The 22,635-nt window shown below is 48.0% G+C and overlaps 1 protein-coding gene across 4 annotated transcripts in view; it reads right to left on the bottom strand.

Moving 5' to 3' along the window:
* Positions 1–4,038: 4,038 nt before the first annotated feature.
* The window catches only part of ZNF341 (zinc finger protein 341), a 46,188-nt gene continuing 27,591 nt past the window's right edge, over positions 4,039–22,635 (bottom strand). For all 4 annotated transcript variants that reach the window (XM_029917278.1, XM_029917279.1, XM_029917280.1 and 1 more), the window contains 6 exons: positions 22,363–22,571; positions 15,454–15,550; positions 13,466–13,598; positions 8,742–8,853; positions 8,413–8,483; positions 4,039–6,586 (listed from right to left, as the gene is read on the bottom strand). In XM_029917278.1, coding sequence (XP_029773138.1) covers positions 6,057–6,586; positions 8,413–8,483; positions 8,742–8,853; positions 13,466–13,598; positions 15,454–15,550; positions 22,363–22,571 — 1,152 coding nt within the window. In that variant the 3' untranslated portion in view covers positions 4,039–6,056. The remainder of the gene's footprint in view (positions 6,587–8,412; positions 8,484–8,741; positions 8,854–13,465; positions 13,599–15,453; positions 15,551–22,362; positions 22,572–22,635) is intronic.

Below are 22,635 nucleotides of genomic sequence, written 5' to 3'. Positions count from 1 at the left end.
GCCTAGCATATAGTAGACACTCGATAACTATTTGTTAGATGCATAAATGAGTGGGCTGAGGGAGCAGTGACTTGGGGGGGGGCAGGAGAACTAGATTTGGATTTAGCCTTGCTATGATGAGACCTTGGACAAGACCCCTTCCCTCTCTGTACCTGACTTTATTCTCTGTGTTTCTACAAAGGGCTCAAGGCCCTGAAGTTGGGCCTCAGCCCCTGGCCTCAGGATTCTGGGCCTGACCATGTGTAAGCCATCCTCAGTGAGCAGGGTTCACCCCAACCCTGGGGTGAAATCTGCTGGTCTCTCTATTACCACCCTATAGGACCTGAGGATCCATGGGGGGCATTTGCTGGCAGCCCTGGGGGGTTGGGAGCACCTGCAGCTGCACCTCCACTCCAGACTTCCCAAGGGATACAGAACTGGTCCAACTGGTTCTCCTGGGCCACACCAGATACCTGCTGTGTCAACTGAGATTTCCAAACCACTGCCTCTCTCATTTGTCCCAGACAATGACAGATGGTCTCAGCTTCCTCTTAAAACAAAGGAAAATGGGGCTTCACAGTGCTTGGGTTACCGTTGCTCTGCCTACATGGCAGATCCTTACTGATGCCTCCCTGGAATGGGAGGAGGGGTGGCTAGAGTGGGTCTTGTTCTCTCAAAGGGCTGTTGTCGGTTTATTCAATAAATATTGATTGAGCAATTCCTGAGCAGTTCTAGACACTGTAGATGTATCGGTGAACAAAACAGAGAAAAATCCTTGTCCCGGGACGCCTGGGTGGCTCAGTTGGTTAAGCATCCAGCTTCTAGCTTCGGCTCAGGTCATGCTCTCATGGTTTGTGGGTTCGAGCCCCACGTCGGGCTCTGTGCTGACAGCTAGCTCAGAGCCTGGAGCCTGCTTCAGATTCTGTATCTCCCTCTCTCTCTGACCCTCCCCTACGCATGCTGTCTCTGTCTCTCAAAAATAAATAAAAAACAGAAAAAAAAAATCCTTGTCCTTGTGCATCTTTTGTTTTTAATGAGGGGAACAGACAATAAAGAAATGCCTAGGAGCACCTGTTGGCTCAGTCAGTGGAGCATGCAACTCTTGATCTCAGGGGTGTGAGTTTGAGCCCCCATGTTGGTTTGTAGAGATTACTTAAAAATAAAATCTTAAAAAAAGAGAAATATCTAATATAACATCAAGGATGACAGATAAAAATGATGAATAAAGGACTAAAATGTTGTGGGGTTGGGGTGGGGGCTATTCTAGACAGATTGGCCAGGGAAGTCCTGAGGAAATAACTTTTGGACAAAGGTAAATGGAGGGAGGGGCCAGCCATATGAAAATCTGGGAGGAGAGCATTCTAGACATTGGGAACAGCAAGGGCAAAGGCTCTATGGCAGGAACTAGTTTACATGATGGAGCAGCAGAAACAGGGCAAGTGTGGCGGGAGTAGAATGAGAGGAGTGGCAGGAGATGCAGGCTGTATCATGTAGAACCTTGAAATCTACCAAGGAAACTTTAGATTTCATTCTGGGAGATAGTGGAAGCCACTAGAGTTTTAAACAGGAAATTGGCATAATCTGATTGAGGCTCTAGAAAGATCCATTGGTCTGCTGGCAAGGGAATGGATCATGGTGGAGAGAGAGAAAGCAGGGCGATCAAAGAGAAGTCTGATGCAATCATCCATGCAACAGAGGCTAGCAGCCTGGATAGGGTAGTAGTGGCTGAGATGAAAAGTGGAGCCTTGAAGAAGTGATTTTAACAAAAGGCCCAAACCCTGGCCTATCAGAGCTGGTGAGAGCTTAGTGATCGTAAGACAAGGTAGGAACTTTGGAGTCTGTCAGTCTTGGGTTTGAAGCCCAGCTCTACACATTCTGGCTGAGTCTTTGGGCAGGTTGCTACATCTCTCCGAGTGAGTCTTGGTTTCCCCATATATAAACTGGGCATTATAAGAGACCTTGCTTCCAAGGGGTGTCTTGAGGACTCAGTGACATGTAAACAAGACACAGAGCACAGGGTTGGGCACTTAGTAGACAGTAAAGTTAGCTATGACTCAAATCCCCACATTTATGGAAAGAGAAACTGAGGCCAGCTAGCTTAGAGGCAGATAGAGGACTAGAAGTGGGAGGGAGAAGAGAGAGAACTGTTTGCAGGGTTCTTCAAGTCATATACCTCAGATCTAGACAAGAGGATGATTGAGGAAGTCAGGAACATAAAATCATGTGACCCTCTCTTGGCCATCTTGTTCTCCTACTCTTGAAAGACATGGGAAGTTAGAATATCTCTCCACCCTAAAAAAATAAATCAACACAAGCATGGCAAGTAGCAACTGCCATTCAGCTGCAATGTCAGGGAGACAGTAGAGAAAAACAGGAACTGTGGCATCTGGAATGTGTGTGCCCATTTAAAAGGGCTGGCTGGCTCAGCTCCACCTGACTGCTGTCTCCCTGTACCAGACATCCTAATTTAAAAAAAATATATTTATTTATTTTTGGGAGAGCACAAGCGGGGGAGAGGCAGAGAAAGAAGGACAAAGGATCCAAAGAGGCCTCTGCACTGACAGGCTGACAGCAGTGACCCTGATGTGGGGCTCAAACTGAAGAAATGTAAGATCATGACCTGAGCCAAAGTCTGGCGCTCAACCAACTGAGCCACCCTGGTACCCCCAGACATCCTTTCAACAGAAGCCAGAATCCAGATTTTTATATGAAATCTTCCAATTTTTAAGAAATGTTTTATTTTTAACATTTTTATTTATTTTTTTAAAAATTTTTAATGTTTTATTTATTTTTGATACAGAGAGAGACAGAGCACGAGAGGGGGTGGGCAGAGAGAGGAGACACAGAACTGGAAGCAGGCTCCAGGCTCTGCGCTAGCTGTCAGCACAGAGCGTGATGCGGGGCTCGAACTCACAAACGTGGGATCTGACCTGAGCCGAAGTTGGAGGCTTAACCAACTGAGCCACTCAGGCACCCCTATTTTTAACATTTTTAAAAGCTTATCTATTTATTTTGAGAGAGAGAGAGCAAGCTAGTGGAGGGAGGGCAGAGACAGAGGGGGACAGAGGATCTGAAGTGGGGTCTGTGCTGACAGCAGTGAGCCCAATGAGGGGATCGAACTCGTGAACCTTGAGATCATAACCTGTGCTGAAATCAGACCCTTAACCGACTGAGCCACCTAGGTGCCCCTTCCCTCTGAATTTTAATAATCTTATTGGGCACGTACTATTATTCTCCCCATTTGACATATGAGGCCACTGAGGTTTAGAGAGGTGAAGTGACTTGCCACAGTCACACAGCTGGGAAGGGACAGAGTCAGGATTCAAACTTAGCTCTGCTTAATGTCAAAATTTGTTAGACCCTGGATGCTCAGGATAGCCCCTCTTCACACTTCATTCTCTCTAGCATCTTGGGGGTCTATGAGGGGCTCTGGGGTCCTGGAGCAGTTCTGTTATCAACTTAGAGTGACTCTTGATCCTTGACCATAGGCCTTCCCCTTTCTGGGCCTCAGTATTCCCATCTGCACACCTAGGAGGATGTAGTTATGAGAATCCCAATATGGTCCCAGCTTCCTCCCTTGCAGTCCAACTATGGATCTAGTAAATATTAGGACTTGATATTTTCCTTGTTCTTTTTTTTTAATGTTTATTTATTTATTTTGAGAAAGAGAGAGAGAGCAGGAGAGGGGCAGAGAGAGGAGAGAGAATCCCAAGCAGGCTCAATGCTGATAGCAATATGAGGCTCGAACCTACTAACCGTGAGATCATGACCTGAGCAGAAACCAAGAGTCGGATGCGTAACTGACTGAGCCACCCAGGTACCCCAATATGACCCTTGTTCTGTGCCCTGGCTCTGCCACTTACTGTTGTGTGATCTGAGGCTGCTTAACCTCTCTGTGCCTTTTGCCTCATCTTAGCCATAAAATGGAATTAGAAGTAGCACCCACCTCAAAGTGCTTAGGACATGCCAGGCATGGCACTCAGGTTCCTACTCAACATTAGTCTGCATGATTATTGGTAAATGTGCATGCGTGTATATTTTGATAGGAAGAGACAGAAATAGAACTTAAATAGTTGTATTAGGATGGAGATGTGATTTTTAACATTTTCTTTAATGTCACAATTGTTAAAAATGTTTAATGCGTCCCATGATTCCTCCATTTTATAGAGAATAAAGTCCAAATTCTTTAACCGAACATCCAAGAACATCTCTGATTCGACATCAACTCATATTTCAATAGAGCAAAGTGGCTAAACAGCACATGGCAGCAGGCCACTCCTGCCTGAATCCCAGCTCTGTGACTTACTAGCTGTGTGAACTTGGGCAAGGAGCTCTGTGCCTCTCTTTCCTCATCTGTAAAATAAGTTTCAGTATCCACCTGATGGGGCGGCAGTGCGGTGTACCCAGCATGCAGAAGTGTCCATCATGTGGAAGGCTGAAGCATCCTGGCGATTGTCATGATCTACCTACTACCCCTAAATCTCTGGTCATCCTGAATCTTTAATTAGCCCCAGAATTATCATACCTTGAAGGCTTTGCTCATGGCTTGCTCCCCCTGGCATGCCTTCCCCTATTTATCCATCCATCAAAACATTCGGTGTCAAGGACCAGCTCAAATGTGACCTCCCCTGGAGATCTGTCCTCGCCAGTCCTTCCTCTGGTCCCGAGGGCTGGGTGTGCTCATAGCTCTCACCTCTCCTCTGAGTACCACTTAAGTCCTTACTGGTCCCCTTGTCCTTCCTCCTGCATCCCACCCTTCCTGAGGGGAAGATGGGCTTGCTCTAGCTCCAGCCCAGAGCCCCAGCGAGATGTCTGAGGGATGTTGAAACCCTCAAAAAAACTCAGTCATCAAACTGATCCAGACAGCCCTGCTGCATCCCACCCTGTCCCTTCTGGAGCCTGTTTCCTCTCCAGTCCCTGAGGCAGTGTGGCCCAGCAGGGTGGCTGTGAATATAAACTAGGAAACACTGGTCAAGGTCCTCTTTTTCTTCCCTTGCCTCCCTGATTTGCTTCTCCTCTGGACTAGCTGGGGAAGGGAGGGAGTGCTGGCGGTGGGGGCAACTATGGATTCTTGAGGCCTACTTGAGATGGACCTCTGGCTCTGATCAGAGCTTCTGATGCGGTAGGGTTTGGGGCAAGGTCCAGCATCCTGCATTTTCAGGCCCCTTCCACGGCCATGCTTGGAAGTAACCATTCTTGGAGTGCCAAACCTGTCCATGGCTAACAGGGCAGCACAGCTGTGTGCAAGGGGCCTTGGGACCTCTCAGCCCCCACACACCTTGGAGGAGGGAGTGCTGCCACCCAGGGGCAAACACAGAAACTGCCAAGGCTCAGACCTGAGCCACTGGGCACACATTTTGATAAAAATATTTACTGAGCACTTTTCAAGTGCCAAGCACTATGCCAAGTCCTTTGTACATATTGCCATTCTGGAACCCACAACAGCCTTATGAAGTTGAACTGTCATAACCCCCACTGTACAGATGAGAAATAGAGGGCTCAGAGAGGTAAAGTGACTTACCCAAGGTCACACAGCAAGTGAGTAGCAGTGCTTAGATTCGAAGCTGATAGCTGCACCCTAACCATGACACTTGAGTGCCGCCTCAATGCCTACATCACAGAGTCACCTGGGGATATTGTAAGGAACCGTGTATGAAAAGGTCCATCAGATCAGTGCTCTACCAGTCTCAGGCCTCCAGAACAGCTTGACTAGAGGCCACACCAAGACAGCCTGGAGGAGGGGTGGGCAGAACCACCCCATCTTCTCTCGTAGGTGGGCTGACACCAGCCTGGACCAGCCAGACCCCAGGTTGCTCAGCTCGGCCATCCCTCTCCTCTCCACTGCCCTGACCTGGAAACCATAGGCAGCCTTGCCTCAGATCCCAGAATGCTTCAGGGCTTTCCAGCAGAATTGGGGCCACAGCAGACTGGCCACTGGCCAGGGTTTATACATGACACTCCGAAAGGGTTTTGGCCCATGGCTCACTTCCGTTGGGAAGAATCTCTAGCTGGCCCCTGATGCCTGGACCCAAAGGTGAGTGTGAGGCCAGGCTCTGGAAGCAAACCCCACGGGTCCATCACTCGGAGGCCTGGATATACACTGGCACAGCAAGCATGGCACACGGGCCCTCAGCCCCTGCCTGCAGCTCTGCCAGTGCCAGGTTGGAGCCCAGGCTCTCGGCATGCCCGGGCACTACCAGCTCAGGCTCGCCACCCACCGGGCCGCCAACAACGATAGACAGCACCGCATCTGGCTCTGAGAAGGGCGGCTTGCCTGGGGCAGCCTCGGGCACAGGCCCGGCCCCCGTGTCCTTCAGCTCCTCCAGCCCCAGCGGGTCAGGCAGGGGGGTCACCACCTTACGGGCACCACTGCTGCCGCTGCGGGGGGCCGCCCTCCTCCGGGAGGGCCGCCGGGCTTGCAGGTCCTTGTCCTTTTGGGGGCCAAGGCGGCAGCGGTGATCCTTGAGGTATTTGTGTCGGGAAAAGCCCTTGGCACAGCCAGCACAGCGGAACTTGTAGTTGCCCGTATGGGCGCGCTGGTGCTCCGCGAGGTGGGCACGGCGGCTGAAGGACTTGCTGCACAGGGCACACTTGTGGAGCTTCATGCCTGGAGCGGGGGGAGGTCAGTGAGAGGCACCCAGACCCCTTACTCTGCAGCCGCGCCTCTCCACTTGGAATAAAACCCACTCTCTCAGTGCGTCCTCTGAGCGTGTGCGTGATCTGGGCCCTGCTCTGGCCACTCTCATCTCCCCCCTTCTCCCAGCCACTGACTCCTGGCCAGCCACACATGCCCACCTCGGGGCACCAAGCTGGCTCCTGCCTCGGGGCCTTTGCACTTGGTGCTTCCCTCTGCCTGGAATAGGGTGTTCAGCCCCTAGACCCTAGCTAACTTAGCTGGGTCACCATCATCTCTTTCCTCTCTGGTCTGTCTCACCCTGGCCCCCTCAGACCATCCCCACAGGGCAGCTAGAGATGGCTTCATGAAATACACGAAGGATCATGACATGCTACGCTCTGAACCCCCAGTGATTCCCCAAGTTCCCCATAAAGCCCTGTGTGGTCTGACGGCCCCTTCACCTCCCCGCCCCCTTCCTTCCTTCCCCCGACTAGTTCTCTGAGCTCCATGCTCCCACTCACCTCTCCTGGTCTCTCACAACCCACTGCCAGTCCCTTCTCTGCCTCAAGATTTTGCACTTGCTCCCTCCTTCTGGAAGCTATTTCCTGGCTTTTCTTATCCTTTAGGACAGCTCTCCTGTCACCTCCTCCAGGAGACCGCCCCTGATGCCTGCCTCATATCTTTCTCTGCCCCATCACTGTTTATTCCTGTCTTGGTACTCTGCCTACTTCTCTGTAACATACTTGCTTATTGTTCATTTTCAATCTCTGCCACTAAATGCTAAGCTTCCCCAGGAGGGCGGGGTGGGGCTCTACCCATCTCATTCCCCGATGTCACCCCCAGAGTCTGACATGTGGTTAAGTTCTCAGTAGTCATTCACTGAATGACTCACTGGTGCCTTCATATTCACCAGGAAGGCAACTCCGGCCCACATTCAGTCTGAGCCATGCTCCCCTCAGCCTCCCTGGGATGAAGGTTCAGAGAGGGGCAGTGACTTGCATGAGGCAACACAGCAGGGTAGTGGTAGTGCTAAGAATCAAACACAGGCCCTCTGTCTTCAAGTCCTCAACTCTCTGTGCTCCCAGTTTTCAAGCTTTCTTTAGGACCCAAACCCTTCCTGTAAAACTATGATTCTTAACCAGAGGCGAGTTTACCCTCCAGAAGACTTCTGTCCCCGGGAGACATTTGTGGTTGTCCTAACTATGGGGACCCACTGACATCTCGAGGGTAGAGGCCAAGGATATTGCTAAACATCCTATAATGCACAGGGCAGCCCCCATCATACAGCATCAGTCAGTGCAAACTATCAGTAGTGCCAAGAGACCATGTTCTAGACCAAAGGGTATATGGAAAGACGGCCAAGCTGCTCTGGGGATACGGCAGCCCCTGAGGAAGAGCCATGGAGCCCCTGGGAAACCATGAGGAGTGGGGTGGAGACCCTTGCTCCACACCCTACCTGCCCTGCTGACGGTACCAAGGAACCTTCCCGGCCATGTTTTGGAGCCTGTTGGAATCTGATCTCCCTCCACGCCTGATCCACACCCCTATCACACTGGGCACCTCTCTGACTTACCAGCTATGTCCTCTTAGGTCTGCTTCCCCCTCAGCCTGGGGGACTGTATCTGACTCACCTCTGTAGGACCCTGAGGACCCTAATGCAGGCCTGGTTCATGGCTCACCTAAGCTAAAGTCTGTTGGCTGGAATATACCAGGCAGTGATAATAAGCCACATGGGATATGTCTGTTCTTTCTAAAGGGCCTGCCCCAGGGACTCTGATCTGGACCAGACCCTGTTAATAGGTCCAAAAGTCACTTACCAGAGTGGGAGAGGATATGAGCCTTCAGTTTGTCCGGCCGATTGAACTCCTTACTGCAGCCTGTGTGTGTCCTAGAAACCAAAACCACTGGTTAGGGGCATCTCTCACCAACTCAGGACTCTCTTGCTGGCCTCTGTGCTAGCCCGGGGTATGAGGGATTTCCTATCTACCCAAAGGGCCAGGTTAGGAAGCGGGATGGGGAGTTAGGTAGGCAGGCAAGGCCCACAGCACGATAAAAGGAGAGAGGGCCTTCAGAACCTCAGCCCCAACATTTTTGGGCCCCGCTGCTCGGTAAAGCTGCCCTCCCACTCATGCCAGTTCCTACTCACGAGAAGGGGCATTTGTATTTCTTGAATGGCTCGTGGATCAACATGTGTCTCTTCAGTTTGTCCTTACGGTTGAACGCAGACTCGCACACTGAGCATTTGTAGGGCTTCTCACCTGTAGGAGACACAGATGGCGGGTCGGGGGCTGGGGGAGTCCCATGAGACAGAGTCCGAATACAGGGCACGCCAGAGGGTAGCAGAAGTGGCCTGGGAGGCAAGAGCCTTTCCCATTCCTTATGACTGTTTTTCCAAGGAGAAGAGGGGGCTATTGCAGATAGGGCACTTAGAAAAGGCCTGGAGGTGTCCGAGTGGCTCAGTCGGTTAATTGTCCGACTTTGGCCTCTCTCTCTGCCCCTCCCCTGCTCGTGCTCTGTCTCTCAAAAATAAATAAATAAACATTTAAGTTTAAAAAAACAAAGAAAGAAAGGAAAAGGCCTTTCTGATGAGACGAGAAGGGAGATATATCGGAGGGGAGCAAGCCATGATGGAAACCAGAGTCAGGGTCCCAGGCAGAAGGAAAGGTGGGAGTGTGTGGTACGTCTGAAGACAGGGGAGGCCAGTGTGGCTGGAACAGAGCAGGAGAGGGAGAATGAGGCAGAAGGGAAGGTCAGTGAGACAGCCGGGCCCAACAGGGAGGGCCTGGAAGGCCTTGGTTTTTACTCTGAGCAAGAGGAGAAGCCACCAGCGGGGTTGAGCAGAGAGGGGACTGATGTGACTTCAGAGTCTCACCGTCGCCCTCTACCTGCATGCAGAGAACACAGTGAGGGGCGGGGTGGAGCCATGGGAAGCAGATGACAGGTGACATCAGGTAGCGGGTGTAAGCGGAAGGGTGTCAAGGAGGAGTCTAAGGTGGGGCTGAGTGACAGGGGAATGGTTGTGCCATTTACTGAAATGGGGCCCACGGCAGGGGAGGGGGAATTACACCTTCTCTAATGGAATCTCTGCAAGGAACTATGAGGTAAGTACTAGATGAGAAAACTGAACTTCATGATCTGCACCCAGCGTTTGGGAGACCTAAGAGGCCGGTGTGATGCAGAGTCCACCTGAGTCACCCCACGTGTCCCCCCAAGTCGGCTGCAGCAGAATCTGGAGCGGGGGTGGGGCAGTGGGGGAGGAAGAGCTGCTCTCGCCTGACAGGGACCAGGGCTTACAACCTTCCTGTGGGAAAGGGCTGTGATTGGGCTGTTTTGATTGTTTGCCATTATTTCCTGTTTGTTCTCCTTGTGGAATGAATAAAGTACTTTTAGAAAATGCCAGCCCAGTGATTAAGGAAATTCTGGTCCTTATGATGGAATGCTCTGCAGTCATTAAAAAGATTAAGGTCCATCTGTGTTTCCTGATCCAGAAAGATCTCCTGGCCATACTGCTAAGTGAGGAAAGAAATCTGTAGAATAGCTTAAGACAAAAAATGAAGAAAATGCAATCCTCATACTCCAAAACAGCCCTAGCCATAGGTATTTGTATATACAGAGAAAACGCAGGGAGAAAGTTGAGGGAGGGTACACGCCAAACTGTCAGAAACAGTTAGGATTTAAAGGGAGAATTTAACACTTTACTTTATGTACCTCTATACTGTTTCATTCATTTATTTATTAATTTAGAGCGCATGCGTGCAGCCACACATGCAATGGGCAGAGCAGCAGGGTTAGGGGGTGGGAGCAGAGGATCTGAAGTAGAATCTGTGCTGACAGCAGAGAGCCTGATTCGAGCTTGACCTCACCAGCTGTAAGATCATGACCCCAGCGGGGGCACCTGGGTGGCTCAGTCAGCTCAGGTCATGATCTCATGGTTTGTGGGTTTGAGCCCCGCATCAGGCTCTGTGCTGACCACTAGCTCAGAGCTTGGAGCCTGCTTCAGATTCTGTGTCTCCCTCTCTGCCCCTCCCTCGCTCATGCTCTGTCTCTCTGTCTCTCAAAAATAAATAAACGTTAAAAAAAAAAATTATGATCCCAGCTGAAGTCAGAGGCTTAATTGACCAAGTCACCCAGGCACCATCATACTGCTTCATTTTTAAAATAAACTTTTTAAAATATACTTTTGAATAATATTTTTTAATGCTTTTTATTTATTTTGAGAGAGAGAGTGAGCACATGTGGGGGACAGGCAGAGAGAGAAGCAGAAAAAAAATCCCAAACAGGGATCAGCCCAAGTAGGGCTTGATCTCATGAATCTCAAGATCATGACCTGAGCCTAAATCAAGAGTTGGACGTTTAACCCACTGAGGCACCCAGGTGTCCCTTGAATGATAATTTTTATAACTATAAAGAGAGGGGCGCCTGGGTGCTTAGTCGGTTAAGTGTCTGGCTTCAGCTCAGGTTATGATCTCACGGTTTGTGGGTTCGAGCTCCATGTCGGGCTCTGTGCTGACAGCTAGCTCAGAGCCTGGGGCCTGCTTCAGATTCTGTATCTTCCTCTCTTTCTGACCCTCCCCTGCTTATACTGTCTCTGTCTCTCAAAATAAATTAAAAAAAAAACTACAAAGAGAGTAATTTGGTAATATTTAACAAAATTACCAATGCATATACTTTTTTCTTCTTTTAGTATGATAAAATATACATAAAATTTACCATTAAAAAAGTATTTATTTATTTATTTTGCTAAAATGCTTATTTATTTTTAAGAAAGAGAGAGCACAGCAGGGGAAGGAAAGAGAGAGAAGGAGACACAGACTCTGAAGCAGGCTCCAGGCTCTAAGCTGTCAGCACAGAGCCCGAGGCAGGGCTCAAACTCACGTGTGGTGAGATCATGACCTGAGCCAGTCAGTCATTTAACCAATTGAGTCACCCAGGCACCCCTATTTACTTATTTTTGAGAGAGAGAGACAGAGTATGCATGCATGCATGTGTGTGCAAGCAGGGGAGGGGCAGAGAGAGAGAGAGAGAAGGAGAGAGAGGACCGTAAGCAGGCTCCACACTATCAGACTAGGGCCCAATGCGGGGCTCAAACCCACGAACTATGAGATCATGACCTGAGTTGAAGTCAGACCGACTGAGCCATCCAGGTGCCCCATAAAATTTACCATTTTAAATTAACCATCTTTCATGTACAGCTCCGGGGCATTAGGTACATTCGTGCTGTTGTGCAACTACCACCATCCATCTCTAGAACTCCGTCATCAGCCCAAACGGAAACTCAGCACTACACTGCATCTATGTTTTAACCTAGCATTTCCACTGCTACGGATACACTCCACAGACATACTCCCAAAAGTGCCAAAGGACCCACATAGCCTTTTGTGTATAAACTAACAGCCGAAAAATAAATTGAGTACTCAGTCATAACAACTAGTTAAATAAAAGATAGTAAATACAGAGGAATTCTACGCAGCTGGGAAAAAGAAGGTACTGCTAGGAACATCTTCAAAATGCACTGATAAGTAAAGAAAAACAGTACACAATAGAGTTATAATAAGTGCTCAGGGGCGCCTGGGTGGCTCTGTCAGTTAAGCATCTGACTTCGGCTCAGGTCATGATCTCGCAGTTCGTGGTTCGAGCCCTGCGTTGGGCTCTGTGCTGACAGCTTGGAGCTTGGAGCCTGCTTCAGATTCTGTGTGTGTGTCTCTCTCTGCCCCTCCCCCATTCGTGCTCTGTTTCTCTCTTAATAATAAATAAACGTAAAAATTTTTTTTAAATAAGTGCTCAATTGTGTAAATTGAGTAAAGCAAACAAGCATTTTGTATAGACATAAAATTAATCCAGAATGACTCAGACTAGGATCACTACCAGCAGTTATCTTTGGGGAGAGGAACTGGGGGTATTTTTCAAACTGCAAGTCATAACCTGTTGGTTACTTTAACATTTAAAATGGAATGAAACAGAAAATATTGTTTTTGTGAGACTTCTGTTTCAATATATGCTTTGTATATACGTGTATTTCCTGGGTTATAATATAAAGTATATTTTTTACCATAGGACACAGTAAAAAAATAAATAAAAATTTGGATTATCCATCTGAGGTGTGGGGATAGGGTTATTATGGGTTATTATCATATTTGCTTTTATACTGTCAAGGATTTTCTCCTCAGATTTCTGCAATCTTTGAATCCTTTTCAATGAGAAAAAAAGATTTTTAACTCACAATCTTTTAAAGATTAAAGAAAATAAAACGTCGGGGGCCTGGGTGGCTCAGCCAGTTATGTGTCTGACTCTTGATTTTGGCTCAAGTCATGATCTCAGTTTGAGAGTTCGAGCCCCACATCAGGCTCTGCGCTGACAGTGTGGGGCCTGCTTGGGATTCTCTCTCTTTACCTCTTTCTTTGTCTCTCCCTTGCTCTCTCCCACTCTCTCTCAAAAATAATAAATAAGTAAACTTAAAAAAAAAACTTAGAAAGAAAAAAAAAAGAAAAGAAAATCTCAGCATGTCTCAACTGGGGAGCCAAGGAGAGGGGGTTCCGTCCGGTTTGGGAGGGAATTCTGCAGTGAGAACAGCACCCCCGCCCGTAGGGGCTCAGAATGGTCTGAGTGAGCTGTCAGGAGCAGAGCCAGGAGCCCCCCACCAGCCTACCGAGGCTCCTCTCTACCTAGTGTTGGTGCGAAGCTCTGTTCACGGAGAGGGCAGGTGGGTCAGGGGCCAGAAAGGAAAAGGGGAAGGGGAAGAAGGGAATGTGCAGGACGGACAGAATGGGGAGGGAGAAGAAGGCCGGAGAAAGACAGGGGCGAAGGCTAGAGGGGGACAGGAAGGGGAATAGAGGGGGCGGGGCAGGAGCTGATGGGGGGCAGGGTACTCACCTGAGTGGATGTGAGCGTGCAGTTTGAGGTAGTGCTCCCGCCGGAAGAACTTCTTGCACACCTGGCACTTGAACCTGCCCCCACTGCCGTGCGTGGGCAGATGACGCCGCAGGTAGCGCTCACAAGGAAACACCTGGCAGAAGAGAGACTTGGCGTTGGTTCTGACTCACTAGCCCTCACCACCTTCTGAGCTCGAGGGACCCCTCATTCCTTGCACTTATGGAAACAGCTTCCTTTCTACCCACCAGGATCAGGGCTCAGTGTCAGGCTGAGCGCTTAGAACCTCCTGGCTCCCCCTACTCACCCATAATGCATGTTCTGACCTTCTGCCAGGCTGTTTTTTCTACCCAGAGGGCCTTTCTCTCTTAGCCTGACAAATTTCTATTTGTCCTTTAAGACCCATCTTAGGGGTCACTGCTTCTGTGAAGCCCTCACTGACTTTTCCATGTCACACAAGGCAAAAGAAATCCTGCCTTGAATGTTCATCTATATTTATTTTATCTGTTTATCTATTTATTTATTGTTTTTTTAGAAAACTCTATCCCCAACATGGGGCTCAAACTCATGACTCCTGGATCAAGAGTTACATGCTCTACCACCTGAGCCAGCCAGGCTCCCCTGTTCATCTACATTTTTTTTAAATGTTTATTTATTTTGAGTGAGAGAGAGAGTGTGCGAGTACACACATGTGCGCATGAGTGGAGGAGGGGCAGAGAGAAAGGAAAGACAGAGAATCCAAGCAGACTCCACACCATCGGCACAGAGCCCAGTGTGGGGCTCAAACCCAGGAACCATGAGATCACGACCGGAGCCGAAATCAAGGGTCAGATACTCAACCGACAGAGCCACCCAGGCGCCTGTAAAGACACCAGTTAAACACACCACGGGGGTGCAATTGGCAAAATCCAGACTTTGGGGAACTCCATAGGACCAATGGCCCAGTTTCTTCAACAAATAAATTAAAAAGGGGAAAAAAGGAGCACATGTGGAGGGACACTGTTAATAGAAACTTTGGTTGTTTCAACCAATTGGAGTATGTGAAATTGATTCAAACAAATAAACCTTACAAAAAATTATGATGCTTTGGGGCACCTGGATGGCTCAGTTAGTTAAGTGTCCGACTTTTGATTTTGGCTCCAGTCATGATCTCACAATTCCATGAGTTTGAGCCCCATGTTAGGCTCTGCACTGACAGTGTGGAGCCTGCTTGAGATTCTCTCTCTTTCTCTGCCCCTTCCCTACTAGGACTCTCTCTCTTTCTCAGAATAAAAAAATAAACTTAAAAAAAAAACATTCTCTCCCTCTCTCTGACCCTCCCCAACCCCATGCACAGGCAGGTGTGCGCTCTCTCTCTCTCAAAAATAAACATTTTCAAAAAATTATGATGTTTCTGAGACAATCAGAAATTGGAACACTGCCTGACTAGCTGATGATACTAAAGGACAGGCTTCAGTGATGGCTTTCACAGTCACTGAAAAGAACCAATAATCACAAGAAGAACGTATCTGGAAGCTGGCGGCCACGGTTCTGATGCTGGGCCTGGGTCAGAAGAGGCCTCAGCCCACGTTTAAAAAAAATTTTTTTTTAATGTTTACTCATTTCTTGAGAGACAGAGACAGAGTGTGAGTGGGGAAGGGGCAGAGAGAGAGAGAAACAGAAACGGAATCTGAAGCAGGCTCCAGACTCTGAACTGACAGCACAGAGCCCAACATGGGGCTTGAACTCACAGACTAAGCCTCACCCACATTGGTGCCGCCTGGCCCAGCCCAGCAGCAGCCCCAGGATGGCCATGTGTGCCCTCTAATGGCTCAGATGGGCCAGGCAGGGCTCCTACTGTTCAAGGTGAAGTATCTATGGAGATGGGTCTATGGAGATGGGTCCATGGAGCCAAGCCCAGGCTTTGCTGCCTGTGCAGAGGCAGGAGGGGAGGAGACAGTGAGGCGTTTGCCCCCACTGTTGCCCCAGCTGGGAAGGGCAGTGGTACCCACCTTTTGGCAGTGCGGGCAGGGGAAGTTGTGAGTGGCAGTCTGCAGGTGGTGCTCCAGGGCCTCAGGGGTAGAGTATTTGTTGACGCATTTGACACACCTGCATGGGAAGGAGCAGGAGAGGGGACAGAGCAGTGTGTGGGGACTGGACTGGCCCCGCAGACACGGGAACCAGCCACTCTCCTCCCCCTGGGGCCAACAGTGGGACACAAAATTCTAATTTAATTCATTCTTTCGTTTTTGCTTTTGTTTTTAAGTGGGCTCCACACCCAGTATGGAGCTTGAACTCACGATCTTGAGATCAAGAGTTACATGCTCTACTAACTGAGCCAGCCAGGTACCCCAGGAGTTCTTAAAAATGAAAATCAAAATAAATAAATAAATAAAAATAAAAATCAGACCATGGCACATCCTTGTTTAAAAGTTCCCACCATGGCCTACAAGGCTCTAGTGGCTTATCCACTCCTACCCGTCAGACTTCATCTTTCTCCACTGTCCACCTCATTCTGTTCCAGCCACCTTGGCCTCCTTAATATCTGCTGAACATCCTTCCCTACCTCAGGGCCTTTTCACCTGCTGTTCCCGCTACCTAGAACACTCTTCTCCAAGTATTCCCTTGGGCAACACCTTCTTATCCTTCGGACCTCACCTCAAATGTCACCTTCTTAAAGATGCCCTCCTTGACCATCCTGTCTCAATCTGTCCCCTATGGCCCACCCCTGGGCACTCCCCACTATGTCACCCAGTTTTGTTTTCTTCTTAGCACTTATTATTTATAATTATTACTTAGCTATTTGCTTACTTGATTAGTATCTGTCTCTCACCAGCAATTGGGCGCTCTAGAGCCAGAGACCATATCTGTCCTGCTTGAAGCACCAGTGACCATCTGTTACATATGAGAGTCAGACAGACAAGGATCCAGGCCTTGCACCTTCTTGTTTCTGACTCTCAGTTTCCTCATCCATAAAATGGGGTAGGAATCCCAAATGGGCCTGTCTCTTATTTATTCTTGATTGTCACAAGATTCTAAGGACACAGCTGTGCCAAACAGTTCATAAATCACAAAGCATTATAACTGTGGTTTCTACTTTTTTTTTTAAACAAATTTTATTTTTTTAAAGGTTTATTTTTTTTTTGAGAGAGAGAGAGAGAGAGAGAGAGAGAGAGAGAGAGAGAGAGCGCGCGCGCAAGTGGGGGAGGGGCAGAGAGAGAGAAGGACAGAGAATCTGAAGTGGGCTCCATGCTGATAGCAGGAGCCCAGTATGGGACCAAACTCATGAACTGTGAGAACATAACCTTAGTCAGAGTCAGATGCTCAACTGACTAAGCCACCCAGATGCCCCTGTAGTCTCTACTCTTAATATCAGTGGCTAAGAAGCCTTCAAAACAGCAATTTTAGGTCACAAGTCATTCTGAAGGGAAGACTCCTCTAGTCTCCTGACTATAAAAACATTTGCCAGTAATGGACTCATTTATGATGAGGTTCCATTGAGGAATGCCACAGGCAGGTGGGCAATTCACGCCAAAAACAGAAACATGGGCTGGACATCGGTACGTCAGGGCCACCACAGGAAACCCACAGGCAGGGCTGCCCCTGTGGCAGGCCCAGGGGACCCCTTCAGACTACACTCTGAAAACTGCAGGCTAAATGCCTCCAGATGGCAAGAAAGAAAGAGCAAGCCGGGTGGGGGCAGAGCTACGGGGCGGACGGAGACCTTGCGAGCTGGTGAGATGGGAGAGGGCAGGCACTGCACGAGCTTCAGCAATGAGGAGAGACAGGTTTGTGTGGGAGGTAGGTTAGCAATAAGCTTAAAATGCAATAAGCAATAATGCTGAGCTATAAGCATTAAACTTAAAACTCCCTGCCAGAAATGCCAGCCTCACTAAGTCATCCAAGGCAACATCCCCAGCGTGTGGGCCAAACCAATGTCACGTGCCTGCTGCTGGGCTGTGTTGGGAAGGACGGGGCGGCACTTTGTGTGGTATTTCCCGCCGGGAGTGCCCCTCTTACATCTACCCTGAGGTCAAATCCAACAGACCCAAACCGAGGATGTTCTCCAAGATAACCAGCCGATACGCTTCAAAAATGCCACAGTCCTCAAAGACAAAGACAGAATGAGCAACTGTTCCAGCTTTAAGAAAGAGACACAATAACTGAATGCAACGTGTGGTCCTAGATGGGATCGCAGGTCAGAAAAAGCATTTTTTTTGTCCATTAGGGATGTTATTGAAACAATAGGAGATTTTTGAACAAGGTCCGTAGATTAGGCAACAGAACTGTATTGATTTAACTTTCTGATTTTGTAACTATAAACTGCTTATGTAAGAGGCTGTCCTTATTTCTAGAAAATGTATACTAAAGACAAAGGGTAAAAGAGCATCACACCAGCAAATGATCCTCAAATAGCTCAAATATAATAAAGCAAATGAGACAGAGTTAACATTTGGGAAACCTGGGTGGAGGATATATGGGAATCCTTGGTACGACTCTGTTTTTTCTGGAATCTGAAATTATGTCAAAATAAGTTCCTGGAATGACTGTCTGTGGTATGGGGCAGGGGGTCAGGGTGGGCGGGGAATTCCTTTTCATCCTTTCCCCTTTTTTAGTTCTTAAATATTGCATTGTATGCACATAATTATTTTTTGAAGTCAGTAATCTCTTTCTTAAAGCCCTCATTGATCTTTTTAAAAAAATTTTACTATTAAATACTATTTTTAATTTAAAAAAATTTTTTTAATGTTTATTTTTGAGAGAGAGACAGAGCATGAGTTGGGTAGGGCAGAGAGAGAGAGGAAGACACAGAATCTGAAGCAGACTCCAGGCTCTGAGCTGTCTGCACAGAGCCTGATGCAGGGCTCAAACCCACAAACTGTGAGATCATGACCTGAGCCGAAGTCAGACACTTAACCGATGGAGCCATCCAAGTGCCCCAATACTATTTAAAAATATTTTTTAAATGTTTTTTAAAATTCATTTTTGAGAGAGAGAGAGAGAGAGAGAGAGACAGGGCACTAGTGGGGGAGGAGCAGAGACAGAAGGAGACACAGAATCTGTATAAGTACCGCGCGCTAACCGATTGCGCCACTGGAGCTCCGGGAGACACAGAATTTGAAGCAGGCTCTAGGCGCTGAGCTGTCAGCACAGAGCCCAATGTGGGGCTTGAATCCACAAACCATGAAGTCATGACCTGAGCTGAAGTCAGATGCTTAACCAACTGAGCCACCCAGGCACCCCTATTATTATTTTTTTAGAAATCTCTCCAGTCAACATGGGGCTCAAACTCATGACTCTGAAATCAAGAGTCAGACACTCTTCCAACTGAGACAACTAGGTACCTCTCCCCATTGATCTTTGACCTGCAAAAACACTTTTAGTGTTTATTTATTTTGAGAGAGAGGGATAGAGATCCAGCAGGGGAGGGGCAGGTTTCACACTGTCAGTGCAGAGCCCAATGCAGGACTCCAGCTCATCAACTGTGAGATCATGACCTGAGCAGAAATCAAGAGTTGGACACTTACCTGACTGAGCTACCCTGGTGCCCCTAGGAACCTATTTACAAGTGAGCAAAGATGCATGTCCAAAGTTGTTCTCTGGAGTGTTGTTTGTAATAATGACAAACTGGGAAAAAACCAGCTATTCCTTCAATAAAGGACCAGTTACATAAATTTGGCGTGTGCAACCGAATACCAAGGAGCCATTTAAAAGGATGAGGAAGGAACACCTCAGTGGCTCCGTTGGCTAAGTATCCAACTCTTGATTTTGGCTCAGACCTTGATCTCAGGGTCGTGGGTTCAAGCCCCGCATTGGGCTTCATGCTGGGCATGAAGCCTACTTAAAAAATAAAATAAAATAAAAATAAAGGGATGAGGCAGGTCTGTTTGTGCCGAGATGCAAAGATGTCCATATTATAGTTGTGATAACACACACTACGTGTACAAAGTGATCCCATTAAGTTTCTGTCAGTTTGTCAGAAGCTGGGGGGCAGGAAGATGGCACAGTGAATGTTCACCAAAGTCAGTAACTATGTTTGGGATGACGTGACTCAAATATAGCCTGAGATAATTCTATCCATAAACATGCCTGTTACAGACACAGGCCAAATAACATGTATCAAGAGGTTAATAGAAATTATCTTTGCATGGCAGGGGTTTTGTTTTTGTTTTTTTGTGTGCAATTTTTAAAAAATCTTTTTCTTTGTATTGAACATGGATAACTTTTGTAATTAGAATAAAAAAATCAATAGGAGCACCTGGGTGGCCTAATCGGTTAAGTGTCCCACTTCGGCTCAGGTCATGATCTCACGGCTCTTGAGTTTGAGCCCTGCGTTGAGCACCGAAGCTGACAGCACAGAGCCCACTTGGGATTCTTTCTCTCCTTCTCTCTCGCTCCATCCCTTTCCTGCTCACACACTCTTTCTCTCAAAAATAAATAAACTTAAAAAAAAATGCCCTCTCTTTCCCATCGAAAAATAATAAAAATTTTAAAAATTAAAAAAGGAAAAAATCAATAAATCTTACTTTTAAAAGGCAAAAGTAAATATATAGTACATATATATGGGCACACATAAAATTTACCTGAGGGGCTTGGGGTTTGGGAAGGCACTACAGGTGGGCCAAGGCAATGTGGCCCAAAGGAAGGAGAGCAGATAGACCAATGGGGCTGAGGCCCCTGAAATAGCAGGAATCCACTCTACCTGCCTAAACATTACTGTGAAACAGAAATAAGTTCTCACTTCACTTATGCCACAGTTATTGGGAGTCTCTATTACTGAGCACCTGCTCTGTTTTAGGTATCATGTCTAAGAACTTCATGGTCGTCTTAACTAATCCTCATAAATAATCCCACACAGGAGGCACTATAGTTATCCTCATTTCACAGATGAGGACACTGAGGCTCAGAGTGGCCAAATACCTTGCCAAGGTCATCTACCAGGAATGTAGTCAAGATGGGATTTGAGCACAGACAGGTGGCTCCAGAGCCCTTATCATTATTACCCACGACACCATTCCATTCTTGGGCCATCCAGATGGTGGCCTGCCTCTGCAGGCCTTAACTTCTGGGCCAGGAGTTCCAATGGCTACAAAGGGTGACTGGCACTGTAACTCGTGCAAGAGAACCTCGGAGAAGAGATCAGTTGTAGACACAGAGCCATCAGCACTGGGCTCAACCCTTAGCCCACAGGTTCCGAGACCAGAGCTGTGAGGCTTCCAAGGCTTCAGATGAGAGTTTGAACCTCAACTCCGTGCCAACATTATTACTCTGGTGGGCAGGTCATTTCTCCCTGAGACTCAGTGTCCTTGGCTTCAAAATGGAGAGAACACCACCCCCGTGTCCCTAAGACAGAACCCCATGGTAGGGATTCCCTTCCTTTTACTTGGCATCTCACTCCAGACAGCCACACAGCCACAGGAACTCACAGACAATCCACAGACGCATAGAGCAAAATAAAATGCCGCCTGAAAACAAACAGGAATTACTCATCACTAACTAGAAGTCTCCACCCCTTGACTGGCCAAAGCTTTGCCTGCTTTCCTGCCTTTCTGGTTCCACTTCCCAGTCTCCCCTGGGGCAAGCTGCCCTACACCCATTTCAGTCCCAGTGCTCCTGCTAATTTCTCAATTTCTTTTGTGATTTCTACAAGGACTGTCATATCCTGGCCCTACCTTCCTAACATCCCCGAGGTCACATCTAAACATCCTCCCTCCCTTCAACTCTACACAACAATCATTCTAAACCACTTGCTACTTTATTTTGTATCTCTGCACTTGCTGTTCCCCTGCTAGGAATGTACTCTACCCTACCCACTGTCTGCTTGGCAAACTCCTATTCATCCTTCAAAACTTGGTTCAGATATCACCACTTCAGGGATACCTTCCCTGCCCTACATCTTGCTGAGGTAGTTCCATACCTTATATCTACATCTGTTAGTATTTTATCAGAGTATATATATGGTAGGCATATTTACACGCCTGTCTCCCTAAGAAGCCTGTGCATTCTAAACTCAAGGGCTGTGTTTACTTACCTCTTAAACCCCAGAAGCATCACCCAGGAGTTTCACCTCACTAACAGGTTATCAGTCAAATCCCTAAAGGTACAAGTTTGTACAGAGAAGCAAAACCATTCCAACATGAAAATATTCACTAAGAGCTGGGAGAAGTCCCCGGACAAATACGCCTCCTCACTTATCACTCCGTCTATTCCCATGTACCACACAGTACGTTTTATGAGGCAGCTGCTACCGAAGTCACAAGGCGAACGCACAGCAACATGACAGCAGGGCAAAAATGTGGGATTTCCCAAAGTTATGAAAGTGCTGTTGGCTATCTGCAGATAACTAGAGAGAGTCTGGAAGAGGGACCAGAAAACCACCAAGTAAGAGAAACGCAGTGGGGATGGTCTGATCTGAAGACCCAAGGATGAAATGCACGTGGCCAAACTGGGAGCCCTTCTTCATTTCCGCAAAGGGATGAGCCCTACGACTGCAACGAAAGACTAAAGTGCTATAAAGAATTACCCCCAACAAGATCTGCACTTGGTTCATTCCCTGCCCACTCTGAGAATCAGCACAGAGTTACAACTTTAATCTGAATTTTACAGATTATAGAAATAAAGGCATCTTGTTTATATGATTTTGGCTTTCCAACACGTACTCGCTCATTCCGTTTTTATTCGATGAATCTGGGTCCCATTCTGACTATAACCTAAATTTTGTAGATTATCAGACAAAATAATATTTTCATGATATTAATTTTCATGAAAATATCCACACTTTTCCCCCATGAATGAAAAAAATATTGGTTTCTCCTTTTTAAGATTATTTTTTAGGATAAACGTCTACCAAGCTCAAGAATGCCAGGAGGAGGGCCGGCATCTGTTCCCGCGGGGAGAGGGGGCAGTGGGTGGGCACCTACTTGTACACGGCGCTGTCCTTCTTGGGGCTGTGCTGTGGCAGGAGGCTGTGGGAGTACTGGTGCACGCCCAGGTCGTACAGCGAGGGGAAGTCCTTGCCGCAGAGGTGGCAGCGGTAGCTCAGCTCCTCCTGGTGGCTCTTGATGTGCTCCAGAAACGTGTCGAGCTTCGGGAAGGTCTGCGCGCAGCTTTTGACCACACACTTGTACACCTTGAAAGGAGACACAGGGCAGGGGAGGCAGGCTGCTCCTCCTCCCCTCCCCGCCCCCCACCCC

This window comes from Suricata suricatta, chromosome 12 (assembly GCF_006229205.1).
Source record: "Suricata suricatta isolate VVHF042 chromosome 12, meerkat_22Aug2017_6uvM2_HiC, whole genome shotgun sequence".
Classification (NCBI taxonomy): Eukaryota; Metazoa; Chordata; class Mammalia; order Carnivora; family Herpestidae; genus Suricata; species Suricata suricatta.
Note: the sequence above shows the minus strand (reverse complement) of the source record. Positions and strands in the feature narration are given on the sequence as shown.